The sequence below is a fragment of the Eulemur rufifrons genome, chromosome 25 (genome assembly GCF_041146395.1).
Source record: "Eulemur rufifrons isolate Redbay chromosome 25, OSU_ERuf_1, whole genome shotgun sequence".
Lineage (NCBI taxonomy): Eukaryota > Metazoa > Chordata > Mammalia > Primates > Lemuridae > Eulemur > Eulemur rufifrons.
The window spans coordinates 18,757,409-18,783,384 of record NC_091007.1 but is presented as its reverse complement, the minus strand read 5'-3'; the positions used below and the strand labels follow the sequence as shown (position 1 = coordinate 18,783,384).

Sequence of the window (25,976 nt, the reverse complement as noted above, 5' to 3'; positions counted from 1 at the left end):
CAGGCTGTATTTATTCAAAAACTATAAAAGGTTACAATATAAATCTATCAAACAAAATTAATTTTTAAAAGTTATTTTCAAGTGACTCATATGTATTCAAATTCTGACCAAATCAAGACAATCCAATGCACAAAGATTATTATATAGCTCAAAGAACAAAAAGCTTATTAAACAGAAAGTCCTTTCAATACAGACTCTATATAAATACACAAATCTAACGTTTTAATGTAATATGAACAAATCATAAGTACATGTGTTAGCTATCTTTCTCCAACATTATAGTAATAAATGTTTTATATTTAGTAAAAACATACAGAAAGTATAAAACCTCCAATCACATGTAACGTTGACTAAAAAGTGTAAACCAAGTAGAATGTAGGGTTTTCGTATGTAAAGATGTCCGTTTCAGAAAGAACTCAACTTGAAGTAAATCCATTAACACACATATTGCAAAGCTCACCCACAAAAATCTTTATCATTTGCAACTGTATATAGAGAACAAACTTCCCAGAAATTAATATTGGAATCTTACCAAGGGGTATGATAGCAACCAACTTTAAAGGACAAATCACGTATTTGGGGGCCTAATATAGCAGAGATCAATGTAAATTAAATAACATATGAGTAGAAAATATACAATGTACAATAGCAAGAGGTAAGAAGACTGAATACTGTGAAAAAGATTTATTAATGTGTACAAGTTGGTTTTGATAAATTATTGGTTACTTGTTACAGTAAATTACCAAGATTTTCATTGTGACAGTATCTTCCCACACACATCAGAATCTGGAAGCAATATGTCTTTCTCAAATTGTCATTTAGTGTTTTTTTGTTCCCACCCCTCAAAACACAGAAATAGGTTTTTGAATATCAACTAGCCATTATGGAAGCCATAAGATACAGATATTCACAAACATTACACAAGCTACAATTGAGGTACCTGGACAAACACTACCAACATTTATGAAAAAAGATGTTGGTTTTAAAAGTGGTAAGTACTACAGGAGTTACAATAAACACGCTATTCATGTCCTTCTGAAGCCAAAATGGGAGAAAACCTTATTGCCATTCTGCCAACCACCACATAACTAAAAAAGCTGTGCAAAGGGTCATGAATCCAATGTACATATCACAGGATTAAAACTCCAGTTAAGCAACTAAGCTAATCACTGAAGTAAATTAAAAAGTAATACCGAACTTTTTTAACATATCAATGCTATTTTAGAAGTATCATCAGAACAAATATTTAATTATAAATTGGCCTGTGCTACATTCCGTACTGGGAATTCTGTTTAGTACTGAAAGAGAATCTTAAACGTCCTAGAATGGCTGTGGAATCATGCTCTTGGTTGTTCCTGAAAGGAAATTTGCCAGGTTTGATGACACCTGTCTACTTCCCTGGGGTTCTAGGAGTTCTATACACCAAGTGATTCAGTAACTCATCGGAGTATTTAAGCAAAAAGAAGACCAAAAGCAGACCTTGTGTCAACATATACTAGATTGTAGGTGGATTTTTTTAAATTACATGATAAATGTAAATCATAAAATCAAATGTACTTGTAAAGGTACACCTATTTTATGTTACATAAAAAAACTGCAGACTGTGAACCATGCATGCGTACTGTAACATTTCACCTAGGAAAGCCAATGAATGGGATTTCTTGCAAATATTTACTGCCATGATAAAAAACAATTATGTGTAAACAGCAAGGTCCCTAAAATAGCAGTTAAAGAGTTTATATACAGAAAGATGACACTATCTGATCAAATATGCAAGAGATGGAATTTCCCAGAGTTTATAACACAGAACAGTAACCACCGCAGGCTCCGCCTCCGCTGCCTTCTTCCCTGTGTGACAGTTTCACGCCTTTATTCTGGTTCTCACTTTCCCACAGTCCTGGCGTCTGAATGATCTTTTCAACAAGTTCCTCAAAGGCACATTGTACACCATCACAGGTTTTTGCACTTGCCTCTGAAATTCAAGGAAAAACAACATAGTGTACTCCTTTCTGGCCACATTCCCATGTTTTTCTGGGAAACTTACGGCATAAATATATTTAAGAGCCAAATCAACAATTTCTCCCCACAGGTTAAATATTAGTGAATTTCCCCAAACTCTCAAAATTGAGCTATTTAAAGTCTATCCATAAGAATACTGGTACATAATCCCAAGATCACTTGATAGAATTGTAACTTGTAAAGCCCTACTCAAATATTATACCAAAGATTTTTTTTTTTTTTAAGCTTTCAGTTAATTCTTAAAGCTGGCCCTCAAAGCAGGTATTATTCCTATTTTAAAATAAGGAAATTTATGCTCCAAGTTCAACAAGTAACCTGGTTATTCCGTGCCTGCAAACAGGCAGTTACAGGCGGCTGGATAAACAACATGCAACCATGAGCACTGGTCCCACGTGAGGTTTATGCTCACAAAACTCACGTGGACACTTGGCGCTGCTTCCCAACCCTGCATTTCCCTAGTGATCACCTTTCTCACTGTCTGAGATGACTATTTAGTCCTTCTTCTCAAAACTCCTCTATCTCAGCTGATGATCTAGCATTATTTTGAGAAAAACAGAAGCAATCTGGCAAGAACTCCCTGATCATCCCACTAATAAATTTACCACTCCCAGCACATTTATGCTTATCCTCTGCCTTCAGCCCTGCTGCAGTGGGACAACTGGCCCTGCTGCAATCTCAGCCACCCCTGCTCTAGTTCCCGGAACTGTACTCCTCTCTGGCCTAGTTCTCATTCACTGAAGGATCATGCGCTCGCTCTCTTGGATCAAACCAATCAGCCTAAAAGTCTGCCAAAATTATTTTCCATCTTACTAAAAAACAAACTTGACCTCCATCCCACACATCCTTCTTATAGCCACTCAGTTTCTCTACTCTCTTTGAAAACTGTTTTAAAGAGTTATCTATCTATAGGCTGTTTCTGTCTTCTTATCTCACGCTCTTTCTTTAAACTACTCTAAATTAGGCTTTTGTTTCCACCACTCCACTGAAACCATTCTTTTCAAGACCACCATATCCTTCATCTTGTTAAATCCAACACGCTAATTTTATTTGACACCTCTGGGATTTGATACTGCTTATCACTTCCTCTTCCTTTAAATACTCTGTTCACTTGACTTCCAGGACACTGAACGCTCCGGAAATCCTCTTATCTCACTGGTATGTCGGGCACAGCCTTACTGGCCGGCCCCTCCTTTTTATGCTGCCCTTAAGTCCTGGAATACCAGAGGGCTCGGTCTTCAGTCCGTCTCAATTCACATTCTTCCCTGGAGTCATTGCTCCAATCACATGACCTTAAATACTACCTAAGTGGCAATGACCAGCATGTCCACTGGTTATCTGAAAAACATCTCATTCTTATGTGGCAGAAAATTATGGGTTTCCCTATCCCAAACTTGCCCTTATCTCAATCTTCTACATCTCAATTAATGGCAGTAAAATCCACCTAGTTGCTTGAGCCAAAAACCTAACATTATTGTTGACTGTTCTTTTTCCTTATCCTCCACACCCTATCCAGCCACACATCCTGTCAGCTTTACCTTCACAGCATCTCCAAGAACTGCCATCTCTCCACCAGCCACATCAGTTTCATTCATCTGGGCCGCTGCAAGAGAAGACCTCATCTCCCATAACTACTAACCTCTGTCATGTTGTACAGAAGTGTCTTCTACACAAATGGATCTTTCTAAAGAGTATCAGAGCACATCATTACTCCCTGCTTTCCACCACACTTAGAATGAAATCCACCTTTTTACCATACGCTAGCAAGTGCAACACGACCTTTTCAATCTCATCTCCCCCCATCACCAGCCTTCTCCCCACACATACTACGCTACAGCTCACAAGCTTTCCGCCTGTTCCTTAAACACACTCAGCTGGTTTCTGCCTCAGGAAATGTTTGCTATTCTCAGCCTGAGACAGCTCCCTCTGGATCCTCTCATGATGGATTTCTGCTCACATGGCACTGCCTCAGAGAACTTTCCCTAATTGGCCCCCACCTCAGTCATTCTCTCTCCCCTTACAGTGTTTTATTTCCTTCATAACACTACTTACTGATTTAAGTCTTTTTCCCCTACTAGAATGCAAGTTCCAAGAGCAGAAGGAGTTTGCACGTTTTGTTCTTTGTTATATCCTCAGTGTTCAATAAGTACCGAGTAAACTAACGTATGAAAACAAGGGACATACAGCAAGTAAACAGGGAAGGTAGTACTCAATTTTTCTGAAAATCTCTACATTTTCCCCTTATCCCACCCTGCTTCTATCTATAAATCATGTTCTCTCAATTCCATCTGCAGATTCCTAGTAGCTTCTAGCACCATGGAACGGCTAAATGAGTTAATTCCTGAAGCTGGCTTCACATCAGCATCAACTAGGATGCTTTTAACAAACGGCCCTTCAGACCTGTGAAAAAGCAGAGAAACCTGTAATTTTAAGAAGCTCCCCAGGTGATTCTGATATAGCTAATCCACTTTTTAGATAAGGGGTTGGAAAACATTTTCTGCAAAGTGCCAGACAGTAAATATTTTGGGCTTTGCGGGCCATATGGCCTCTGTTGTAACTACTAAACTCTGCCATGGAGCACAAAAGCAGCCGCAGACAATATGTACATGAACGGACATGGCTGTGTTCCCACACAAATGGCGGGGCCAGATTTCACCCATGTTGTAGTTTGCCAACCCCTGCTCGACCATGTTTCTCGAATATTAATGTGCATATGAACCATATGAAGATACTGTTAAAATGCAGATTCCAATTCAGAAAATCTGGGGCAGCGCCTGAGACGACGCGTTTCTAACAAGCTCCCAGGTGGTGCTGATGCTACCAGCATACGGACCAGCAAGGCACAACTTCAGCACTGGTTGCCAAGCTTTATCGAATGCCACTATATCCTGAGAGAAGTGATTTGACTGTGTTCTATACGATTTCACATAATGTGATTCTACTTTATTTTAGAAAGAAAAATAAGGAACTTTGTTCTATAGTTAGATTTTGTAGCATGAGGCCCAATGAACTGAATAAATATATAAAGAAAGAAACTTAGCAAAAACCCCATTTTAAAATTCCTCATTAATTATGAAAGGACTGATATTCATTCACACACCTACCTATAAATAACATGGAATGCTTTCGTGCAAACTTCAGGCCTTCATTTCTATCGACTTCACGATTTTCCTAAAAGATAAATGCAATGATTAAAAAAAGCTATCGAAATACAGAACCAAGACGCCAAGTGTCTGCCTTCTTACCTTATCAATTTTATTTCCAACTAGCATGTTGACTATGTCATTCCTTGTACAGTATGTTTCCAATTCATTTAACCAATTATCCAGTTTAACAAAGGTGTCTCTTCTTGTGACATCATAAACTAAAAGAAAAGAGTCATTTATTAAATAAGCATTAAAAATAAGAAGTAATGCCATTGTATTTCTGATATGTAGCCAGAAGTTAGCATTATTACAGAGTATAGACAAGTTTTTTTTTTTTTTGTTAAGTCTTCAGTGCTTAACGAGTGTCTACTGATCTAGATGGAAGACATAAGTGTTTAAAAAAAAAAAAAGCAAACTACATACATACACACATTTCAATCTTATTAACACATACTGGGACTGAATTAAAACTGTATCCTGTGCAATAACTAAAAACCAATTATAGCAAAACAACAGCTGTTTCCACTCATAATGGTGGAAGAAGTCTGTTCAAAAACCAAAGAGTGTTTAGATTCAAATATGTGGCAAATTATCAAAATAATTTATATGAATTTAAACATCTATGACCTTGTTAATTTTTTCTTACAAGAACCAGAATTTGCAACTTCGAAAAAATTACAGTACAGTTAGTGGATGGGCTCCTGACTGTCTTTCTCTGTTACCACTTTCATCTTAAATTATCCTGCATTATAACAAAAAACTTATTAATTTAAAGTGGTTTATAAACTTAGGAGATGCTGAACCAAAAGGGTAAGTGTTACTATCAAGTCATGATGCAAAAAAAGAATTCTACCTACAACTGATCAATATTCATTTTAAACAGTTTCCCAGGAATATCAAGAATAATCACTTTTCAACAAATTACACCAAGAATCCACAGTTGGTTTCTAAATTTTGTTTGTGCTATTTTTTAGGACCAATAAAACAGATTCTACTAAGCAACAAATACTCTTCCTTCTTTTATAAACTGCAACAAATATTAATATGGTAATGACCGAAGATCAGTTTCTGGTAATACTCTAAGGCAGACCAGCACATGAGGGTTAATCCTCAGCTACGTCCTCATCAACACATGCTTCTACACCAAATATTAATAAACTAGTCTTGTCTTTATTTTTCAATTGCTAGACAAAGGGCTGAAAAGAAATAAAAAAGTTTTAATATTCATTAATAGTAAATGAGGTTAATATAACTTAAAGTTACATAAAAGTATCCCTAAAGAAAAATAAAACAAGACTTTCATAGACTAGGAAAATCAGAAATTCCAATAATAATATTTTTAAATAGTATATTACAGTAAAAACTTACCTAATATAACACCCTGTGCACCTCTGTAATAGCTGGGAGTTAATGTTCTGAACCTCTCTTGACCAGCAGTATCCTAAAAATGACAATTATTGTTAAATAAAACAAAGTATAAATAACAGACCTTCAATACACTAAGAGTAGATAATCAAACAGCATTAGTATAATAATGTACAAGCTCATTAAAAACCTGGAATTAATTTATTTATTTATTTATTTTTATTTCGGTAGATTTATGGTGTATAAGTCTTTTTTGTTCCATGGATGAAATGAGTTATGCTAAAATCAAAGCTTTTAGCATACCCATCACCAAAATAGTGTATACAATACCAAAAACCTGAAATTCAAATAAGATGTGTTCTCTTACTGACAAGTGCTACAGAAATAAAATTAATGAATACTCATATCTAGAAAAATACAACTAAGTAAAGGTTTTCTAACATTTTGTAATTAAGATTTTTATCACGTACAAAATCCATTTCATTGAAAGCCATGATTCTCAATTCCAGCTGCACAATGCAATTTTCTGGGAATCCTTGGGTACAACCCCCAAAGATTCTGATTTAATTGTTTTAGGGTAATGACAGGAAGTTTAAAAATCTTCCCGGGTGTTTCTAATGTAGTATCAAGGCTGAGAACCACTGCTTTAAAAAGAATTGCAGGGGTGTCTTATTTTGGGTAAGGAATTTTTAGGCTGGGCTCCTGTGTTTTCTATGTACCTTCTTTTAGGAAAATGTACAAAACCAAACCACTTCTGATTATATGTTGTTTCTGAATTATGTTAGGGTTAATGAACAAAAGATGTACAGTAGGTAGGAAATGTAAATTTCATGAAGGCAGAACTCATCTGCTTAACAACCAGTATAACCCCCAGCAGCTAGAGCAATTCTTAACAGAAGACAGTTGCTCAGAACTTGTTGGGGGGGAAAAAAAATGAACTAATTTAACAAGCCTCTACAACTTCTGGGGCTGGTTCCTTCTCTCTGTTGTCTCTGTACCATTCTTGGACTGTGGTCTCAGTGTACCTACGATTATATAAAGCAGCAGTTGGCAAACTGCTACCTCAGCCACCCATTTGTTTTATTATATAAGGTTTTATTAAATAAAGTTTATTGAAACACAGCAGGCCCATTTGCTTATGTATTACCATATGGCCTGCTTTAGGGTTGGACTAATTATTTACTATCTGGCCCTTTAAGAAAAAGTTTGCAGTCTGCTGATGTAAAGTAACCTGAAGGAAAGTAAATACGCGTATACTCAACCACAGCGTTGCTACCAGCCCCACCATTGTAAATGAATGTTTTGCTATGGGACAAGTAGAAACTCTTTTAGATATAAAAGTGTTAATAACCTCTAAGAGGTTTGTAAGATTGGAGAGGAATTTTAAACCAGCAATGAGAGGCTCCAGCAATCCCTAGTTTCTTTGCCTGGCCAAAGCAGAGAATGCTTTCAGACAATATAGAGTATTTGCCATCTTTTATAGCCCCAGAAGAGAAACTTAAAAGGAAAATAGTTTTTCGATGTGAGCCACTTTGAACATGACCACTCCTGCACACATACTCTCGCATAAACGCTGAATGTTCTTGCTTCCAGTCTCACCACTACAGAAACTAACCCTTACTCCACCACGTTTAAGTGAAGTAACAAATTTAAAATTAAACTTTCCAAACAGATAAATTTATAAAATAAAAAATAATTTCTCTCTTTACAAAAACTCTCTCTGCCTCAAAGGTATTCATAAAATCTGCCCGATATTTAAAATTATTCAATTTGCACATTTACTCAACTCTTGAAGAACAATAATATAAATTAAAAGCTGCATAAAAAAAGGTGGACTTGCTACCTAAAGCAGATTATAATTTCAATAACATGACATAGGCCAATATTATGATTTAATCATTAACAAAATATGTCATGGATGCCCAGCAATCTTTTGTCACTTTTAGCAAGTGATCAACACTCAAGTTTGCAGAAAAAACAGTAATCACCTGGGAGCCATAAAGATGTAACTTCTACGTTAAACTATACCACCATTTTCGGAAAGCAATTGGTAGTATATATGCATAAAATAAGAAACTAGAAATGCTCATAGCTTTAGACTAGTACTTATTTCAGAAAATCCAATTCATAAAACTAAATTAAAATGTGTATTTTATAAAGACAAACCATTATAAGAAACACATCCTAGCTATTCACTTACATGCAAAAAAAAAAAAAAAGACAAATTAATGACAAATTACTCAGTATCCAGATATACTGTAAGCATTTAACTTTTAGTACCACAGACTTTTTTTTTAAGAGAAAGGAAAAAGGAAGGAAAAGCTGTTATTTAAAAGACAAGACTCAGTTTTGGAACAGAGAATTTGGAAATTTAAGAAGTAGCTATTTTTCCATACATGGAACATTGTTCCATTTTCATAACAAATAGTTCGGGGCAAGGACCAAGTATGAAATATTTTAGTCCCAAGACTTTTGTTATGACAGGAAAAATGTCATTCTATTTGCATAAGGAAACTGTATCCATAACTTCCAGAACTGGCAGGGAGCAAGTGAATATGAACTTTGTTCTCTCTGGTCTTCCCTGAGATCAACTTCAAAAATTGCCTTGATGAAACACAACACAAATACCAGAACTACAATTACAGGGAAAATATCCATAAGGCCCAGTGTTTTAAAAGTAAAGATTACGGCAAGAAATATTTTAATGTTAAAATAGTACATGTGACTTTGACACTTTATATGTAAATATTTAATTAGGCCAGATGTTTTAAAGTCGTGACATTTTTGGATTCATTTATAAAAATGTTTAAATAGGTGTGATAATTTGGGCAAAAAAATAGCCAGTGCTATAGCATTAGATCAGGATTTATAATTACCATAAATTTTATATGTGTATATAGTCAGATTTTTGCTTGTGTTTGTTTTCAAAACAGGAATATGTGGTAGGTGTAACGGCATCTTTTTAAGACAAAAGAAGCAGAGCTTTTTATTTCTGTCCCATGGTTTTATTTGCTGATGGGGGAAGGAGAGAAGAAATTACTGAATAAATACAGATAAACGAAGGGCTAAAAAAGATCCAGAAAGGCTAACTAATAGAATGTGGGGCGTGGAAGAGAGGCAAAGAAATAGAAAAAGGCAACAGAAGAAAACCTCACAGATGCCATTTAGGTTCTGATGAGTATGCACTCTCAGGAGGCAGCGGGGGCAGAGCTATGCTTAGTTATTCTACCTGAGCCTAGAAGACGCTTCTAAGTGGGAGAGGAACTCATTTTATTTATATAAGTAAAATCACAGAAGAATTGGAGGAAACTATGGATTCATATATTTCTAATATTGAGAGGAAAGGCCTTCCTAAATAAGACATGACACCCAGATGCCATGACGTTATTTAACTGGTATGACCATATAAATACTATACATTGGTACGGCAAGAAAATCCCTACTCTAGCCCTCCCCATCCACACTCATATTCATTCTTAACAAGATTTGAAAGTAAATGACAAACTGGGAAAAAAATTCTGTAGCATATGACAGAATTAGTATTACACACACACATAAGGACACAAACATACATTCATCTTAAACAAGATTTTAAAGATAAATGACAGAGTAGAAAAATTAAATCACAAAAAGCTAATATTTTTATTAATGAATGACTTTAATCATGAAAAGGATAAATGCTAAAATGGATAAAGTACATAAAAAGAAAAATCATTTAAAAATATGATCAATAAATAGAGGGGGAAAAAGTCTCACTAATCAAAAGAAATGCAAATGTTAAGTGAAAAAGTATTACTTAGGCAAAAATGAGAAAGACTAACAATAGTACAGATTAAGGTGTGGAAGAGTCAAAATGAAAATGTAATTGGTAGAAGTACAAATTAAAAATGAGACTTTTTGGTGTGTATCAATGTTTTTAATCTTCACATTCTTTAAGCCAACATTTCTAATTCTAGGTATACATGCTAAAGTAATCGGACAAGTACACATAAAAGTATAAATCAGGATGCTCATCAGAGCAATGTTTATCTAAAACAAAGATCAAGAATGGCAAAAGATAAACAAAGATAAAACTGGTATCTTTCACTAAAGGTTGACTAAATTAAAGTATAGCCATGAAACGGAATCCAAGGGGCCATTCAAACTGAGGGACCAAAAGCACACATTACATGTGTCAGTTGTGGGGGCGGGGGAGAGTAGGAAGAGACAAACAGGTTAAAAAACATAAGATATAATCCTTTTATTTTGGAAAACTGAATATACACGTGTGTAACAGTATATATGCCTGTGCCTAGATACACTAAAATGTAAATATACTAAAGATAAACTTTCTTCCCTATTAATGTCTTATTGTCTCAATTATCCCTTTCAGAATGAGCCTGTATTATTCTTATAGTAGGGGGAAAAATCTTCTCTTCTTTAAAAAATATTTCCAGGCCTATGGCAAAGATGTCTCTTCAATAGTATTATACCTGCTAGCCTTTTGCTTAGGCAGGAACTAGAAAGTAAATACAAAACAAAACAAAACCAAAAAACCCTCTTGTATGAGAGAAAAATCTCACCGCAACCAGTAAGTCTTAGGAGCCTACTCTAATCTGTACATTTCACAACGCAGTAGCAAGGGCAGAAAGAGGTGATAAATCAACCATGAAAAGCATGTGGAAAATCAAGCCCCTACTTCAGTACAGAAAAAGCCAGTATTCTTACACTGTTTAATATATTTTACTATAACATAGTCCAACATTTTCAAAATTGTTTTCTGTTAGATATTACTGTTCTGACTGACATTAAACATATTTGGGGGAGAGGGGCAAATAGGCTAATAATCATTTAAAGTATGTTAGAAAAAACAGACATAAAAACATTAAACACACTTAAATAGTTATTTGTTATTTTAGGACAAAACGTATGTTAGAAATAATGTGCCATTCAGAGAACATCAGAAAGATGAAGGACATCATACAATGTATGGACACTTGCTGTTTCAATCTGTGACTGATGTACAAACAGCATTTACCATTTAACTGCTATGTAGAAGTATGTCTCAATTTGATGAGTGCTAATCAGTTCTAATATTATTTATCATGTATAAATATATATCTATGTTTAATTACACAGCATATGTGGAAATTAGATATATAAAATAGTATATTTTTATAATTAATATATTTATATGTTAGCAATTATATTTAAATAGAGACAGATATAGGTAGGTAGGTAGATGAAAGGGAGAGACAGAACAGACAGACACACAGAGACACTGAGCATCTTGGATATTTTCGACAATGAATGCTACCTTGCTTGGCACTAGCATGAAGAGGTCTAGCTAGCAGAGCAATGTGGATCAGAATGGTTGGATTCACAAGAAAATGAAAACAAACCAGTAAGGAAAAATGAGGTATTAAAAAACATAGCCAAAGCTGGCAAACTCAAATTTTATATCTATACTAATAAACAGGAAAAACACAATTTTTTTCTAAGTATCCCTACGTTCTCCTTTCCCTCAACAATTATCTTTAGTGTTAGTTCAATCTAGACAGTTTTTTTAAAACTGAAGAAGCACACCCAATAACAAACAATGGTTCTCTCTGGCAGGTAAGATCTTTTAAAATATTCTATTTTGTTTAGAAATATTCTGAAAAGATTATACATTTAAAAAATTTAAGTAAAACATGTCTTTGCTTAATTACCCAATCATAAGATATAACTATTTATATTGTTTATCCTTTAATCAACATCAAATCTCCCAAAAGTTATTTAATACAAATTGTTCATTCACTTCTAGAACACTACACAAATCAATTTCTGCTTCCCTAAAGAGTTTAATACTTATTAAAAAAATGCATTTAAAAAACTCTTACCCATATTGCAAGTTTAGCCTTATTTCCATCCACTGAAATTGTTTTCACTTTAAAGTCAACACCTTGAAGAAATGAAAATTTTGATGAGTCTCCCGGTAAAACATACTTTTAAAATCCATTACCAAGAAAACCAGAATAAAGAAAAGCCACTTTATCAAATGCCCAAATTCACACTCCAAATTCCTTGAATTCTGCATGTGAAGATAAAAGAAAAAGTGTCACTAAAATTCAGCAGCTTAGGATTTACTCAGGATAAACAAAAATCAAATGCTTATAGCACTCAAACACCTACCTGTCATTCTTCTAAAACAGAAAAACAAAATTAAATGTAAGGTGATGATTGGCTATGCATATTAAGTCAAGGACTAGAATTACAGTGCCAACACAGAGAAGGCTATCCATGCCGACTGCGGGTCGCAAGACAGTTGTCAGGGGTTCCCTAAGCATCCACACGCCCCTGTTAAGAGTGTTGTCCACTGCCAGCCAACCACAACTCAGATCTTGCCTATAAGCAGTTTGGAGGACTGCTAAAAATATCAAAGGGCCACTCATTCCTTGTCTTATGAATTCTTTATTTTGTTTGTTTTTATCCTAAAAAACAACATTAGCTTCATATAACCTAATCAATAATCACTTGCTACAGCACAATCAAAAAAGGAATTGATACACAAAAATGTTTGCACTCAACTCTCTAAGAATCTCCATAAGTGAAAGAGGGGTGCCCAAAGTCTGTGAAAAGCTTCTGTAAGTACTAATTTATGTAAAGAGAAGAGCTTCATAAGAAGTCATACAAGGCTTTTTAAAGCAGCCAGGAAAAGGAGTTGACATATGCCATCTGGCTTAAATGAACAGTAACTGCCCACATGTCTTTAAAGAGTATCAAAAATAATGTGCAGTCTACCCCACTGGACAGAGGGAAACCATTAGCTCAAGAAGCTTGGAAAGAAACTTTCAAAAGATCTTATTAGCTTGTCACAATTAATTCACAACAGCCCCAACTAAGATGAACAGCACCCTCATGTGCTAAACGCTTAACAGAACACCTGTCACCAGTATGGAAATATTATAGTAATTCTTGGATGACTTCTGGTGACCCATTACATACACAAATTAGGTAATAAAAATGCACATTCAAAAGGTGCATTACGCTAGATCTTTCTGTGTGTCAACGATATTGGGGAAAAAAAAAAACTTTGGTGTTTTGGGCTAGGGTGATAACTGGTTGATAAAGCCACGCCTACAATGATGGGCAACCATTAAGGAAAGTGCAGTGGTGCTTACACAGTCCAAGGAAAACCTAAGTATAAAACTTCTTTGCAGTCAAACAAACAAAAAAATCCCTCATACTAAATAATCTTGTATTCACCAGGTCTAGATAAAGAAGTTATTATGCCATTTGAAAAATAGAACCATCTATATAAACATATGAAATTATTTACATATTCTTCCTATTACTTTAAAAAAAAACACAAAACCTGAGAAAATTTATAGAAGGGAAATGGTTCTGACTTGGTGCAGGTCCTAAATTAAGGCCATTGGTAGATATTACACAGAGACTGCTTGTCATGTATACTCTATAGTTAAGTTCTCAATGTTTTTCAGAGAGTAAGGGACTAATTTTGGCCAGGCGCAGTGGCTCATGCCTGTAATCCTAGCACTCTGGGAGGCCGAGGCAGAGGGATTGCTTGAGTTCAGGAGTTCCAGACCAGCCCGAGCAAGAGTGAGACCCACCTCTACTAAAAATAGAAGAAGTCAGCTGGAGGCTGAGGCAGGACGATCACTTGAGCCCAGGAGTTTGAGGTTGTAGTGAGCTATGATGACACCACTGCACTCTACCTAGGGTGACTAGTGAGAGTGTCAAAAAAAAAAAAAAAAGTAATTTTTTTTTTCTTAGTAACCCCAGACACATGGTCAAGGGTAAAGGGCCTCTTTTCTAACTATCAGCTAATTAGTTTACCAAAGAAAAGAAACTCGCTGTTTCTAGAATGTTTGTGTTTTCCTCCCCTCCCCCATCTCCTCTTTCTCTCTAATTATTTCCTGTTTCTACATATGTTTGTTGACAACAGTCTAATGACTGTCTCTGATATAAGCATAATTCGCATGTGGACAACTAACAATGTCTCCAAACCATTCTTTTAACATACTGTGTCAGGAACTTACCAATGACATGCACAGGAGACACTGTGCACTGGAGTCCTACCATCACAGCCAACAGACAGGTGGGCTGAGAGGACACCTCATCTGAATCCAGACCGCCAGAGGCCTCATTCCTCTTCCCTCGGTTCCTCTGGTGAATATGCAGCAATTGAGCTCTTTAGCTCTCGCATGCTAAAACTGTTTTTTACCATGCCTGCTTCTGCTCTTTTGCAGGATAATAATTTGTCTTAACTGGTAGCAGCAGTGGAAGTCTTTCTGATAAATTTGATTTTGCCAACTTCTTACAATATTTGATTAAACCATCTTTTCAACCTCTTCATGTGGGTGACACGGAGCTCATAACAGAAGTAGAACTGTCATGCCAGCTTTTCTCCTGTTGTCCATTTGAGTTAGCATTTTTAATATGATTTTTAATTGAGTTTCTTTGCAAGAATCTTTTTTAAGGCACACTTGCCTATTTCATGAGGGTTATTTTAGTTGAAAATAAAAAATATTGTTATTATAGATAATATAATCAATAAAGCCTCTGAAGCAAGCCCTAAGTGGAACATGAAAATTTACCAAAGAAAATATGAATTTGACAGCAGATACTTGTGAACAGGAGACTAGAACATATCAATGGACGTGTCTTCCTTGTCAAAGAGGAGAAAAATTAATCAATAGAAACTGACTGAGAACTGGCACAAATGTCAGAATTAGCCAACAGGGACATTAAAAACAGTATTAACTGTACACCACAAGTTCAAAAAGTTAAACAGAAATGAGCAATATAAAAAAGACCCAAATAGAATTTCTAGAGATGAAAATGGCAGTGTCTGAGATAAAAAATACACTGGACGGGATTGACAGCAGATTGGACACTGCTGACGAAAACATTAAGTGAATGTGAAGACACGGGAATAGAAGCTACCCAAAAGGAAACAGAGAGAAGAGATTCAAAGAAAATAAGAGTGCATCAGTGATCTGTCGGACAACTTTAAGTAGCCTAACATGGAAGCAATTAGAGCTGATGAAAGAGAGAGAAGAAAGGGGGACAAAAATATATCTGAAGAAATAATGGCCAGAATTTTTCAGATTTCATGAAAAATATAAACCCACAGATCAAAGAAGCTGAATGAATCCCAAGCACAGATACACGAAGAAAAATAAATTTAGGGATATTATAATCAAATTGTTCAAATTAAGAAGTATTTTGAACTAAATATTTTGCATGAAAAGAAAAACAGAATATCAAAATTTGTGGGATGCCACTAAAGCAATACTTATGGTAGTATTTAAGCACTGAATGCTCATATTAGAAAAGAAAAATGATCTCAAATCAATGACCTGAGCTTCAAAACTAAGACAATAGAAAAAGGAGAAAATTAAATTCAAAGCAAGTAGAAGAAAGGAAATAAAGCTCAAATCAGAAAAACAACTTAAAAAAAAGAATGACTGAAACCAAAAACTGGTTCTACAAAGAAAATCAATAAAAGTGATAAAGTTCTGGCCAAAATTATGAGGAAAAAGAGAGAAGACAAAAAATTATCATTATAAAAATGAAAAACATCACATAATTTATAGATTGTACAGAGGTTAAAAGAATAATGAAGGAACGTTCTGAACAAGTCTATGCCAATAAATCTGACAACTTAGATAAAACAGAAAATTTCCTGGAAAGATTAAAAGCTACCAGAATTAACTCATAAAGAAACAGATCACAAAGAAAGTACCTGTAGAATATACACAAAAGAAAACATGAAAAGAATCAAAGCATATCACAAAAAACCAACTAAACACAAAAGACTGAGAAAATAAGGAACAAAAACTCTCTAAGAAAACAAACAGCAAAATGGCAGAAGTCCTTCTTTATTGGTAATTATATCAAATGCAAGCAGAGTAAACTCTCCAATCAAAAGGAGATTGGCAGAATAGTTTTAAAAACCCAACCATATGTTTTCTATAAGAGACTCACTTTAGATCTAGAGACAAAGATAGGTTGAAAGTGAAAAGGAAGGAAAAGACATTCCATACAAATAGTAACCAAAAGAGAACGGGAGTGACTACACTGAAATCAAACAAAATAGACTTTATGTCAAAAACTGTTATGAGACAAATGAGGACAAAATATGTTGATGAAAAGGCCAATTCATCAAGATGTAACAATTATAAACATTCATGTACCACAGAACAGAGCCCCAATGTATATGAAGCAAACATTGACAGAATTGAAGGGGAAAATAGTCTTACAATAATAGTTGGAGATTTTAATACATCACTTTCAATAATGGATAGAGCAATGAGATACATTGTGAACAGGAAATAAAGGATCTGAACAACACTACAAACCAATTAGATCCAACAGAACACCCTGTTCAACAAACAATGTTTCTCAAGTGCAGATGGAACGCTCACCAGGATTTAGACTGTACGTTGGCTACAAAACAAGCCTTTCACACTTTTATTAATTTTGGTAAATTCTACCCGCTCTTTCCAATTCTAGCCTCCTTGTCTTTTATTGTGTTTTCTACACTTCTCCATTGTCCATGTGATCCTTTCAATTTCCCCTTCATTTCAGTGATCTTTCTATCTTTTAATTTCATTTATTTTTCTTTCCGCTCAATTGACTTACATTGCATTTTCTCATACAGTCACACTATCTCTTCCCTGGCCTCTTATGTCAACTGCTTTGTGCTCTCAGTGCTAAATACTTCATTAAACGTTTTAAATTCATGGCAAAATGTTTGCTCACCATTTTTATCTTCTTTATGGCAATATTTTTAGGTAAGTGTTCATCTGTCCTTTGTTTTTCTGTCCTTTCTTCCTTTTTAATTCTTCAGTATTTGTAGTGGCCTTGAGCCGAATGAATTCCTTTTCATTATTCATCTTTGAAGGAGGTGCTGGCTTTCCTGGACCTGCTGTTTATATGAGGTTCGTGCAGAAGGCCATAGTGGTTCCAATTGTGGACTAACAAAACTTTTTCTTGATTCAGGGTCGTGCATAAGAGAGAGTTCCATGTTTTACTTCTCAACAGCCAATCCAGATAGGCAGTCTCGAGGTTTTTCACAATGCAAAGTCATCTCCTCCTCCACTGCTATTACAGACAGACGTATACTTCCCAGAAAAATGGCTTGTGTGACTTTGTTTGGCTTCATTTCCCCAACGTCTTAGAATCAAACCAGGTGCAGGAAAGCTCCTGCCATTAGCTGAAGAAAACCCTTCTGCTTTTGTAAACAAGGGATTTCGGTTTTGTACCTCAGGGGGACTCTCAGTTGCATGAAGTGTCTCTCGCTGGCTCTGAGCTCTGCAGCTGTGGCATCCTTCACGGCTTCCCACACGCAGCCTCATCTCCACTGTTTTTCCCAGCAATTCCACCTATTCTGTGGCTTGGAGGTTTAACTGTCTAGTTTAGTGGAATACTGGATTTGTGTTTTAGTTTCTCCCTCTCTTTGTTGTTTCTAGCTAATTGTCAGAAAACAAAAGAAAATGCTAACTTTATAGTACCATCTTCAAACCCCAAATCCAACAATTACATTAAAAGAATGTTATATAAGATGAGACAGAAACATGTCTCACTCTATTACCAAAAGATAAATACGCACTTTCCTTACTAATATTTTACTGTGAGGTAAAATACTAATTTTCCACAAAACACTAATTTTCACAAGGCCATTAACAATTAAGATAACCGTTTTTATTTTAAAAAGCATGGGTGTACTGGTTACTCCCAAAGGCAGAAAGTAATCTGATGCTTAAATGTAAAAGACATACGTATATTTTTTAGGGTAGGAGGTCTCGCTGTATTGCCCAGGCTGGTCTCAAACTCCTGGCCCCCTCAAGTGATCCAACACCTGTATTCCTAGCTACTCAGGGGGTGAGGAAGGAGGATGGCTTGAGGCCAGGAGTTCAAGACCAGCTTGGGCAATACAGTGAGACCTCATCTCTAAAAACAAATTTTAAAAAAATTGTTTTAAAAAAGATACTTTTAAAAACATATGTAGGACCCAGGGCCCACCTGGGGAACAAACTATATACAGTCTCATCAGCATGCTTTAATCTTACTATTTCTTTTTGCAGAAGAAAAAGCCTTTTTAGTAATAAGGAAAACCCATGATCTGTCATTCCGCAAGCCCCTGGATTTCATTTGGGTTTGAAATGAAGATAGTTTCATATTTCACATATATATTCATTCCTTCAGTAAAATTTTAACTCTAGCTAAGTTTATTTTCCTGCCAGTTACAACTCCTCTACTCCTCAATATCCATTACCAAAACATGCTCAGGTATGTTCTGAGCAAAATGAAGTTTTACTGCTAAGTAATCTTTTAAAGGAGTAAATCATACAGCAAAGCCAAATTAAAATGGATTTTTAATTACTAGTGCTTACAATTATTACCTTTCCTATGACACCCGTAAGAGTAAATTATTCCCTTTCTTATGACACACATAAGAGTAAAACTGGAAATGTCAATGTCACACAAAAGCCAAATAATACCTGATATAATTTATTAAAAATTTAGAGGCACTATGATAGAAAGAAACAAAGAGCTCTTCCTTGCAGAATTCCAAATAAGAAATGTAGATAGAACGATGACATGTGAAAAATCACCATTTGACAACCACCACGGTTTGAATGACAGGATCACATACTGTCCTTATTACTTGCTGCAAGCAAGAATTGTCAATGGCTGCTCAAACATGAGGGCAAAAAGTGTGATAAGAACCAGGATATCTATACAGTTTCAAAAGTATCTCTTCACAATAAATTAGTTACAAAGGGAAAAATAATAATTTTACAGTGGAGAAATCTTGCATATATCACCTTAAGCAACTAAAGTCCCATCACTAGCAATGGAACAAACAGATGCCGTGTGCCTCCTGACATAATGCTCCAAGAAGCACTTTTGTGGAATTCCTGCCAAAAATGCATAACCTGAATCTAACTGTGAGGACACACTGGACAAACACAAATTGAGGGACATTCCACAAAATAACTTGCCTGTGCTCCTCAAAAATGTCAAGGCCATAGAAAGCCAAAGAAAGACTGAAGAACTGTTCAGATTAAAAGATGAAGAGAAATGATAAATAAATTCAATGTGTGATCTTGGACTGAATCCTAGACAGTCCTAGGAAATACACATTAAAGTATACATACGTTAAAACATGTCTGCAACTTACTCTCAATTCATTTTAAAAAAAAGAATACTGGCTTAGTGTGATGGCTCACACCTATAATCCCAACATGCTGGGAGGCCCAGTGAGGAGGATCGCTTGAGGCCAGGAGTTCAAGACCAGCCTGGGCAACATAGGGAGAGCCCATCTCTCCAAAAAAATTAGCCAGGCATATTCCTGTAGTCACAGCTACTCCGGAGGCTGAAGAGGTGGGAGGATCGCTTGAACCCAGGAGTTCAAGGCTGAAGTGAGGTATGATCACACCACTGCACTCTAGCCTAGGGGACAGAGCGAGACGCAGCTCTTTAAAAAAAAGAAAGAAAGAGAGAGAGAGAGAAAAAAAAAAAGAATACTATATACTGTATGTGTGCATATATAGACAGAGAATGATAAAGCAAATGTGATAAATATCATTATTTAGGGAATTTCAGGAGTATACACAAGAATTCTTTGTGCTATTTTTACAACTTATCTCTAAGTCTGGAATTATCTCAATAAAAAGAAAAAAAACAGACACACAGTAAATGAAAATAAAGGTAGTTAAGAGAAATTATTTTCCCTAACAATAATGCCGTGATCATCTTTATTATATTCTCAGCAGATCATGAAATTTTAGAGCTGAAAAAAATACATTCTCTCTCCCCCAAAACCTCCCAATTTACAGACGAAGACAATGAAGTCAAATGACTTGCTCAAGATCACATCTAGTTCAAGGCAGAGCCAAGACTACTATGCAGCTCTGACTCAGCTAACTTTCAACTATTTCAAACCGTCTCTTCATACCTTTACACTGTATCTCTCTCTACACATGTGATAACCAAAATATTTACCCCATCTTCTCACATTTTCTAATAAGTCAGTGGGGCAAACCACTTTCAGGCAATCTAAATTTTATTTTAAAAAGGCACTTAGATACCATTGCTCCTAATGATCCTTAATAACTAATATCAACAAATACGTGAAGTTAAGAATACATGCCAAATACTCTAGCAAATGCTGAAAATACAAAATTAAACATTCTACTCTTAGGTCCATGATGATGAAGACCAAGTTTGTATTATTCATCATTATAACCCCACCTCTTAAGACAGTGCCTGGCACACAATAAACACTCAGATAACTGTTGTACGCTGCAAAATGAAAGACAATCCATAATACAGGAAACAAATGTGTATACGAATAATCATAGTATCAGTGGTTTTAACAAAGTGTTATGAGACAACAGATAAAGTTATTTTTGCTTGATAAATTCTAGACAGGCTTCAGAAATTTAATGGTATCAAAGTTTCAAAGTTAAGTCTTAAAGGAAAAATAAGATTTCAAGCTCATCTGATGGTAGTGGGTTATTAGAACTTATTAACACTCATGTCACTGAAGTTGGTATACAACTTCCCATTGCTAAATTTGACTGGCTTTAAGCAAAAAAATGATTTCAACAGACATGGAAGCAGTGGGGTGGTGAGAGGAGGGTAAGGGAATTTAGATAAAACAAGAAAATACTCAGTATTTCCAATGAATTCTTAAACATAGGCTTACCTATTGTTGCTGCAAGTTCTGGATCAAAAGTATCATCTGTGAACCTCAAGAGTAGGCTGAAAGAGATGTTAAAAAGACACATTAGGAATTTGACTTTTCTTCCTCATCATATGATAAATGTGTATATGATTGTTATATTTTGTCAGGAGTTAATAGATGCATATAAGAGTATCTGATGTAGGTCTGCTCCCATAAATACTGCCTCAGAGCACGTATATACAGAGGAATTAAATTATTGGAAAGGCAATTAAAAAATCCCAAGAGCAAAGTAGTTTACTAGCAGATATATTCCCCAAGCTCCCCTACACAATTCTCCAAATGCAAAGGTGGTTTTGTATTGGTTTTTTTTTTTTTTTTTTTAAACTATACTGTAATGGTCTTCTGAGAAAATAGCAACATGCCGTGCTTTAATTGATATAGATGAAAGGGGGGGGGAAATAAAGTCTCTTTGAATGCAACAAACTGACTTTAAAAAAAAAAAAATCTGAATTCAAGTAAAAACGGAAAAGTATGAAAGCCTAGCATTCTGTATCAAGTAGTATGACTACTACCTGAGTGGGAAGAAAGGATATGGTAAAAAGAGGTAGAAAGATCACAGGGCAACCAGAGGAAGTATATTCTGTCAAATGCTAGGTGGGGTATAAAGAACCCAGTAGGCAACTGAGAACTAGTGAAGGCTTTTAAAGAGAGGAACGACAAGAACTGCTGTATGCTTTGAAAAGTTAATGCCAGCAAAAAATAAAAGGAAATCAACAGAAGACAACTGCCATGGTTATGGTGAGAGAGAACGTAGGACTAAACCTAGGAAATGGCAAAGAAACTAGAAAGAAAGGGATCTCCCAGAATTATTTTACTTAATAATAAAATTTAAAAACTCCCAGAAGTGTCAGTTCTTAGCTCTTCAAAAATAAAATCTAAGCTTTTGCTAAAGCCCTAGATTTTAAAATTAATCAATCTTCCCTCACATTAATTCCTAAAGTAGAAGACTGTCCTATTGACCTGTTTGCATTAATACAAATCAAAGAAACAGGTCAGATGTCTAAATTACAAAAAATTTTATGAATAATTCTATAAGTTGTGATAATAGTTGCTAGAGATAATTTCTGCCCACAGACTACACTGCAAAACATAATGGCCTCCTGGTAGTTTCCAAATCCAGTGTCATTAATTATATTTGATAGATTAACTCTCCCTTTCTTGGTTTTGTTTTCTTGTGTTTACCATAAAACCAGCACTATAGAATCAAAGTAAAACAAGAGTCACATTCTAGATTTTTCTATTTAACATCATAACTATATTTACTTACTTCCAACATAAATTAGGTGACAGCACTAGTAAGACTCTTAAAGACTACTTATAAAAATTTTCTTCTCTCCCAACATACTCAGTTACCCATAATTTAAAAATAGAAAAGATACACACAAACACACACACACACACACACACACACGGTCACCACAGAAAATATTATTACAAAAACACAGGTTAACATAACCTCGTAGAGTAGTACTAATAATACCATAATAATAATACAAGTAATAATAATGGTATTGGCTACTATATATTGTACATAGGACAATGAACCAGATACTGAGCCACAGGTTTTTCTCCTGTAATTCCTAATCCTTACAACAGCCTTGTCATTAGTGGTACTTTGTCAGGAAAGACAAGAAATTGGTATGGTGCAAATTAACAAATTTTAATACAGGCTCTGAGTATAAATCAGATCTTAGCCAGGGGTACACTGGTATTCTAAATTCTGTGCATGCATTTTTCTAGGCAGAATCCATTTCTCAGTTAGACTTTGAAAGGAATCCACAACCCCCAAATGATTAAGAACCACCATTTTTACAGTATTGTATATTTATGCCTTCCTATTTTCAAAGTTCAAGGAGCAAAATACTTTCCATGCAGAGCTATAGATGGAAGGAGTAACTACCATCACACCACTTAGATAAGATCAGATTTACGATAAACAGAGTGTGATTATAACTAATCTGCACTTATTTGCAAATGAAATACACCAATAAGGAAGGGACAGGACGAGGTGTCCCAGGGACAGCAATTTAGATAATAGAAGGTCTTTATAATTCCTTCCAGTTCTTTATACACTTTGCTACATCTTTAGTTCACCAGGCCTAGATACAGAATGAAAGAATCTTATGCATTTAACATGAGATAGGATTTGATAGGTTTCCATTCCTTCCCTCGCTTTTCAAATGAAGGCCTACAGAGTTCAAGTATCACACACAAGGTCACACAAGCGGCAATCCCAGTTTCACAATCCTGGTCCCCTTGCTACTATCATATACCCTTTACACTCCAACACCATGAAATAAACTGGAAAGTAATCCATAATTTGGATTAAACTATCCTTTTGTTGTGCAATAATTCCTCAACACCACAAGTGCTATCTCACTTTCACAAGCGCCAGCTCTGTAAAGAAACAGAAACAAACTACTGGTTAGAATAACCCTTTAAGATCCTAATTATGGCAAATGTTTTTGTACTAATTTGCCTTAAAAAGCCTAGACGTATACTTTAGTGGAGTCATTTATGCTCATCTTATGCACAAAGATAAGTGTTCAAGCCTGTTTTCCACAGCATATCACATAGGCCAATAATGTCTATCTAGCTAGAAAAATAAGATAATTTTCTCCCTAAATGCAATCCTTTTTTGAAAGAGGTAAAGTGTTAAAATTTTGCAGTCTGCAGTTGATAATTAACCACTACATCTTGAGGAAAAAGTTTAAAGCAGATTAAACCCAATAAATTTGTTTGGGAGGAGGGAACTAGGAACACCAATCATCCACTAAACAGAGCTAACTCTAAACGGGGAACCTTGTTTATGTACTCCGGTTAACTGTACATCCAGTTAACTTTCCAGAAAAATTTTAACACGCCTGAATTTGTCATCCATGCAATACATTTAGATAAAATACCAACCAACCATTCCATTGGGTTGAACCACATGAAATGACAACCATCTTTGACTTCAAAAACAGCAATTTTATATGCATGAACTTAAGTGAGGACCATATCTCAAGGAAAAAAGCAGAAAAGAAAGATCACAACAGAATGGAATTCCTACTGAGACAATGTCAACAATATTAACTAACTTTTTAACTCTAAAATACGTACGTGCAATAACAGATGGTGATCATGAAAATGATTTTATTTAGCTCTTTAACAAGCACACACACTCATCACACCATTTTGCTAATCCATAATTTTTCATGAACCTATTCCTTGGTACCTGCAAATCCCTCACTCCACTATACCCAGAGTATGTTAAACAAGAAAAACTATGAAAATGTATTGTCAAACTTTAAAAATATATAACGTCTCAACAGATTACATAACAAGCTTTCAAGTCCTTAAGTATCCTAAGAAAGACTTTTTGAAGTGATTTTAAAAGTTATTCGAAAGATATGTGTATCAGGAGGTATAGCTAAAATATGAAATTGTTTACAGCCTTTGAATGTTGTTTAAAGATCAAGACCGCCTAGAACACAACCTACTCACAATCAGATGACAAGAATGACTTCACCTGGAGAACTCTGTTCCAAGACCTGGATGAAATCACAACCCTCCAGCAACATCCACGTAGATCCACGTCTTACCTTATACTCAACTCTAACTATTGTCAATACCATTTTGCCCAAGGAAAAGATAAAAATGAAAGGGCACAATACTGAATCATTGTACCTCCATATGATGTAGCAAAACAACAAATTTTATTTTCAAAAGTGGTTCACAGCTTACACACTCACATCTTACACTAAAGTGAAGTTTTCAAGCAGTCACAAGACCAAGGAGTTCTTTCACAGCCAACTAATAAAAAATAATAATGATAAAAGAAGTGTCAATAAGCTGCGCCAAACTAGGCCAGGAATGTGACCTAAGGCGTCACGAAACTTCCCATGCAGAACATTACGTATTTACAGAAAGCCCCACAGAAATACCAAAGTGATAAAGTTCCAACTCCCAGCTCCTGGGGTGACAGGTGGCCTGAACCCTGAGGGGCTCGTGGCGAGGCGTCGTCCTCGGCCAGACTCGGGCCCAAAGCCGCCCGCCACGCCCTGAGCTCCGCCGCAGCAAACTGGCCGGCCGAGTGGCGGCCCTCGGAATTGTTTTTCGTTTTTTTTTTTTTTTTTCCCTTGGTGCGACAGGAGGGAAAGCGAGCCAGGGAACTTGGGCCTGGCAGAGGCCGTGAACCAGGCAGGCCCGGGCGGGGCGCGGGGAGCGGGAGCCGCAGGAGCGCGCGGCCCAGAGGCCGACCAGGGCGCGAGAGGGGCCGGCCCGAGCCCGGCCCGCGCCCGGCCGCCGCCGTTTACCGTTCCCGTCCCGGCCCAGGGGACAGCGGCCACGGAAGCAGAAAGAGCCCCGCCGCCCTCGTCACGCCGCGCAGACCCGCCTCACCTGGACTTGCCCACCCCACTCTCGCCGATGATGAGGATCTTCAGGGTGGTCAGCACGTCCTCGTCCATCCTGACCCTGCTCCGCTCCGAGCCCAGCTGGCCGCCCCGGTCCGCCTCGCAACCCTTCAGCAGGGACAGCTGCCGCGCATGCGCGCCGCTCCACGGCTGCCACCTTCCTTTCTCACCGGGTGTTTTAGGTTGCCGGATCCCGCACGCCCCAGTTCCGCCGTGAGCTGGCTCTGCGTCTGCGCACGCCCGGAGTCCCCGGCGCCTTCCGGAGAGCGCGTTCCTCCCGTGCGCAAGCGCAGACGGGGAGGCGTGTGA

The 25,976-nt window shown here is 36.3% G+C and overlaps 1 protein-coding gene across 3 annotated transcripts; it reads right to left on the bottom strand.

Moving 5' to 3' along the window:
- Positions 1–318: 318 nt before the first annotated feature.
- On the bottom strand, positions 319–25,976 carry RAB18 (RAB18, member RAS oncogene family). 3 transcript variants are annotated; one of them, XM_069458661.1, is made up of 7 exons: positions 25,654–25,967; positions 21,232–21,287; positions 12,389–12,450; positions 6,531–6,603; positions 5,262–5,380; positions 5,121–5,187; positions 320–1,972 (listed from the first exon to the last, which is right to left on the bottom strand). In XM_069458661.1, the coding sequence occupies exons 1-7, from the start codon at positions 25,719–25,721 to the stop codon at positions 1,797–1,799; spliced, it is 621 nt and encodes a 206-aa protein (XP_069314762.1). In that variant the 5' UTR covers positions 25,722–25,967; the 3' UTR covers positions 320–1,796. The 3 variants fall into 3 exon arrangements, with proteins under 3 accessions (XP_069314764.1, XP_069314762.1, XP_069314763.1); XM_069458662.1 differs by lacking the exon at positions 5,121–5,187 and having other exon boundaries at positions 1,802–1,972; positions 25,654–25,976; XM_069458663.1 differs by lacking the exons at positions 5,262–5,380; positions 6,531–6,603 and having other exon boundaries at positions 319–1,972; positions 25,654–25,972.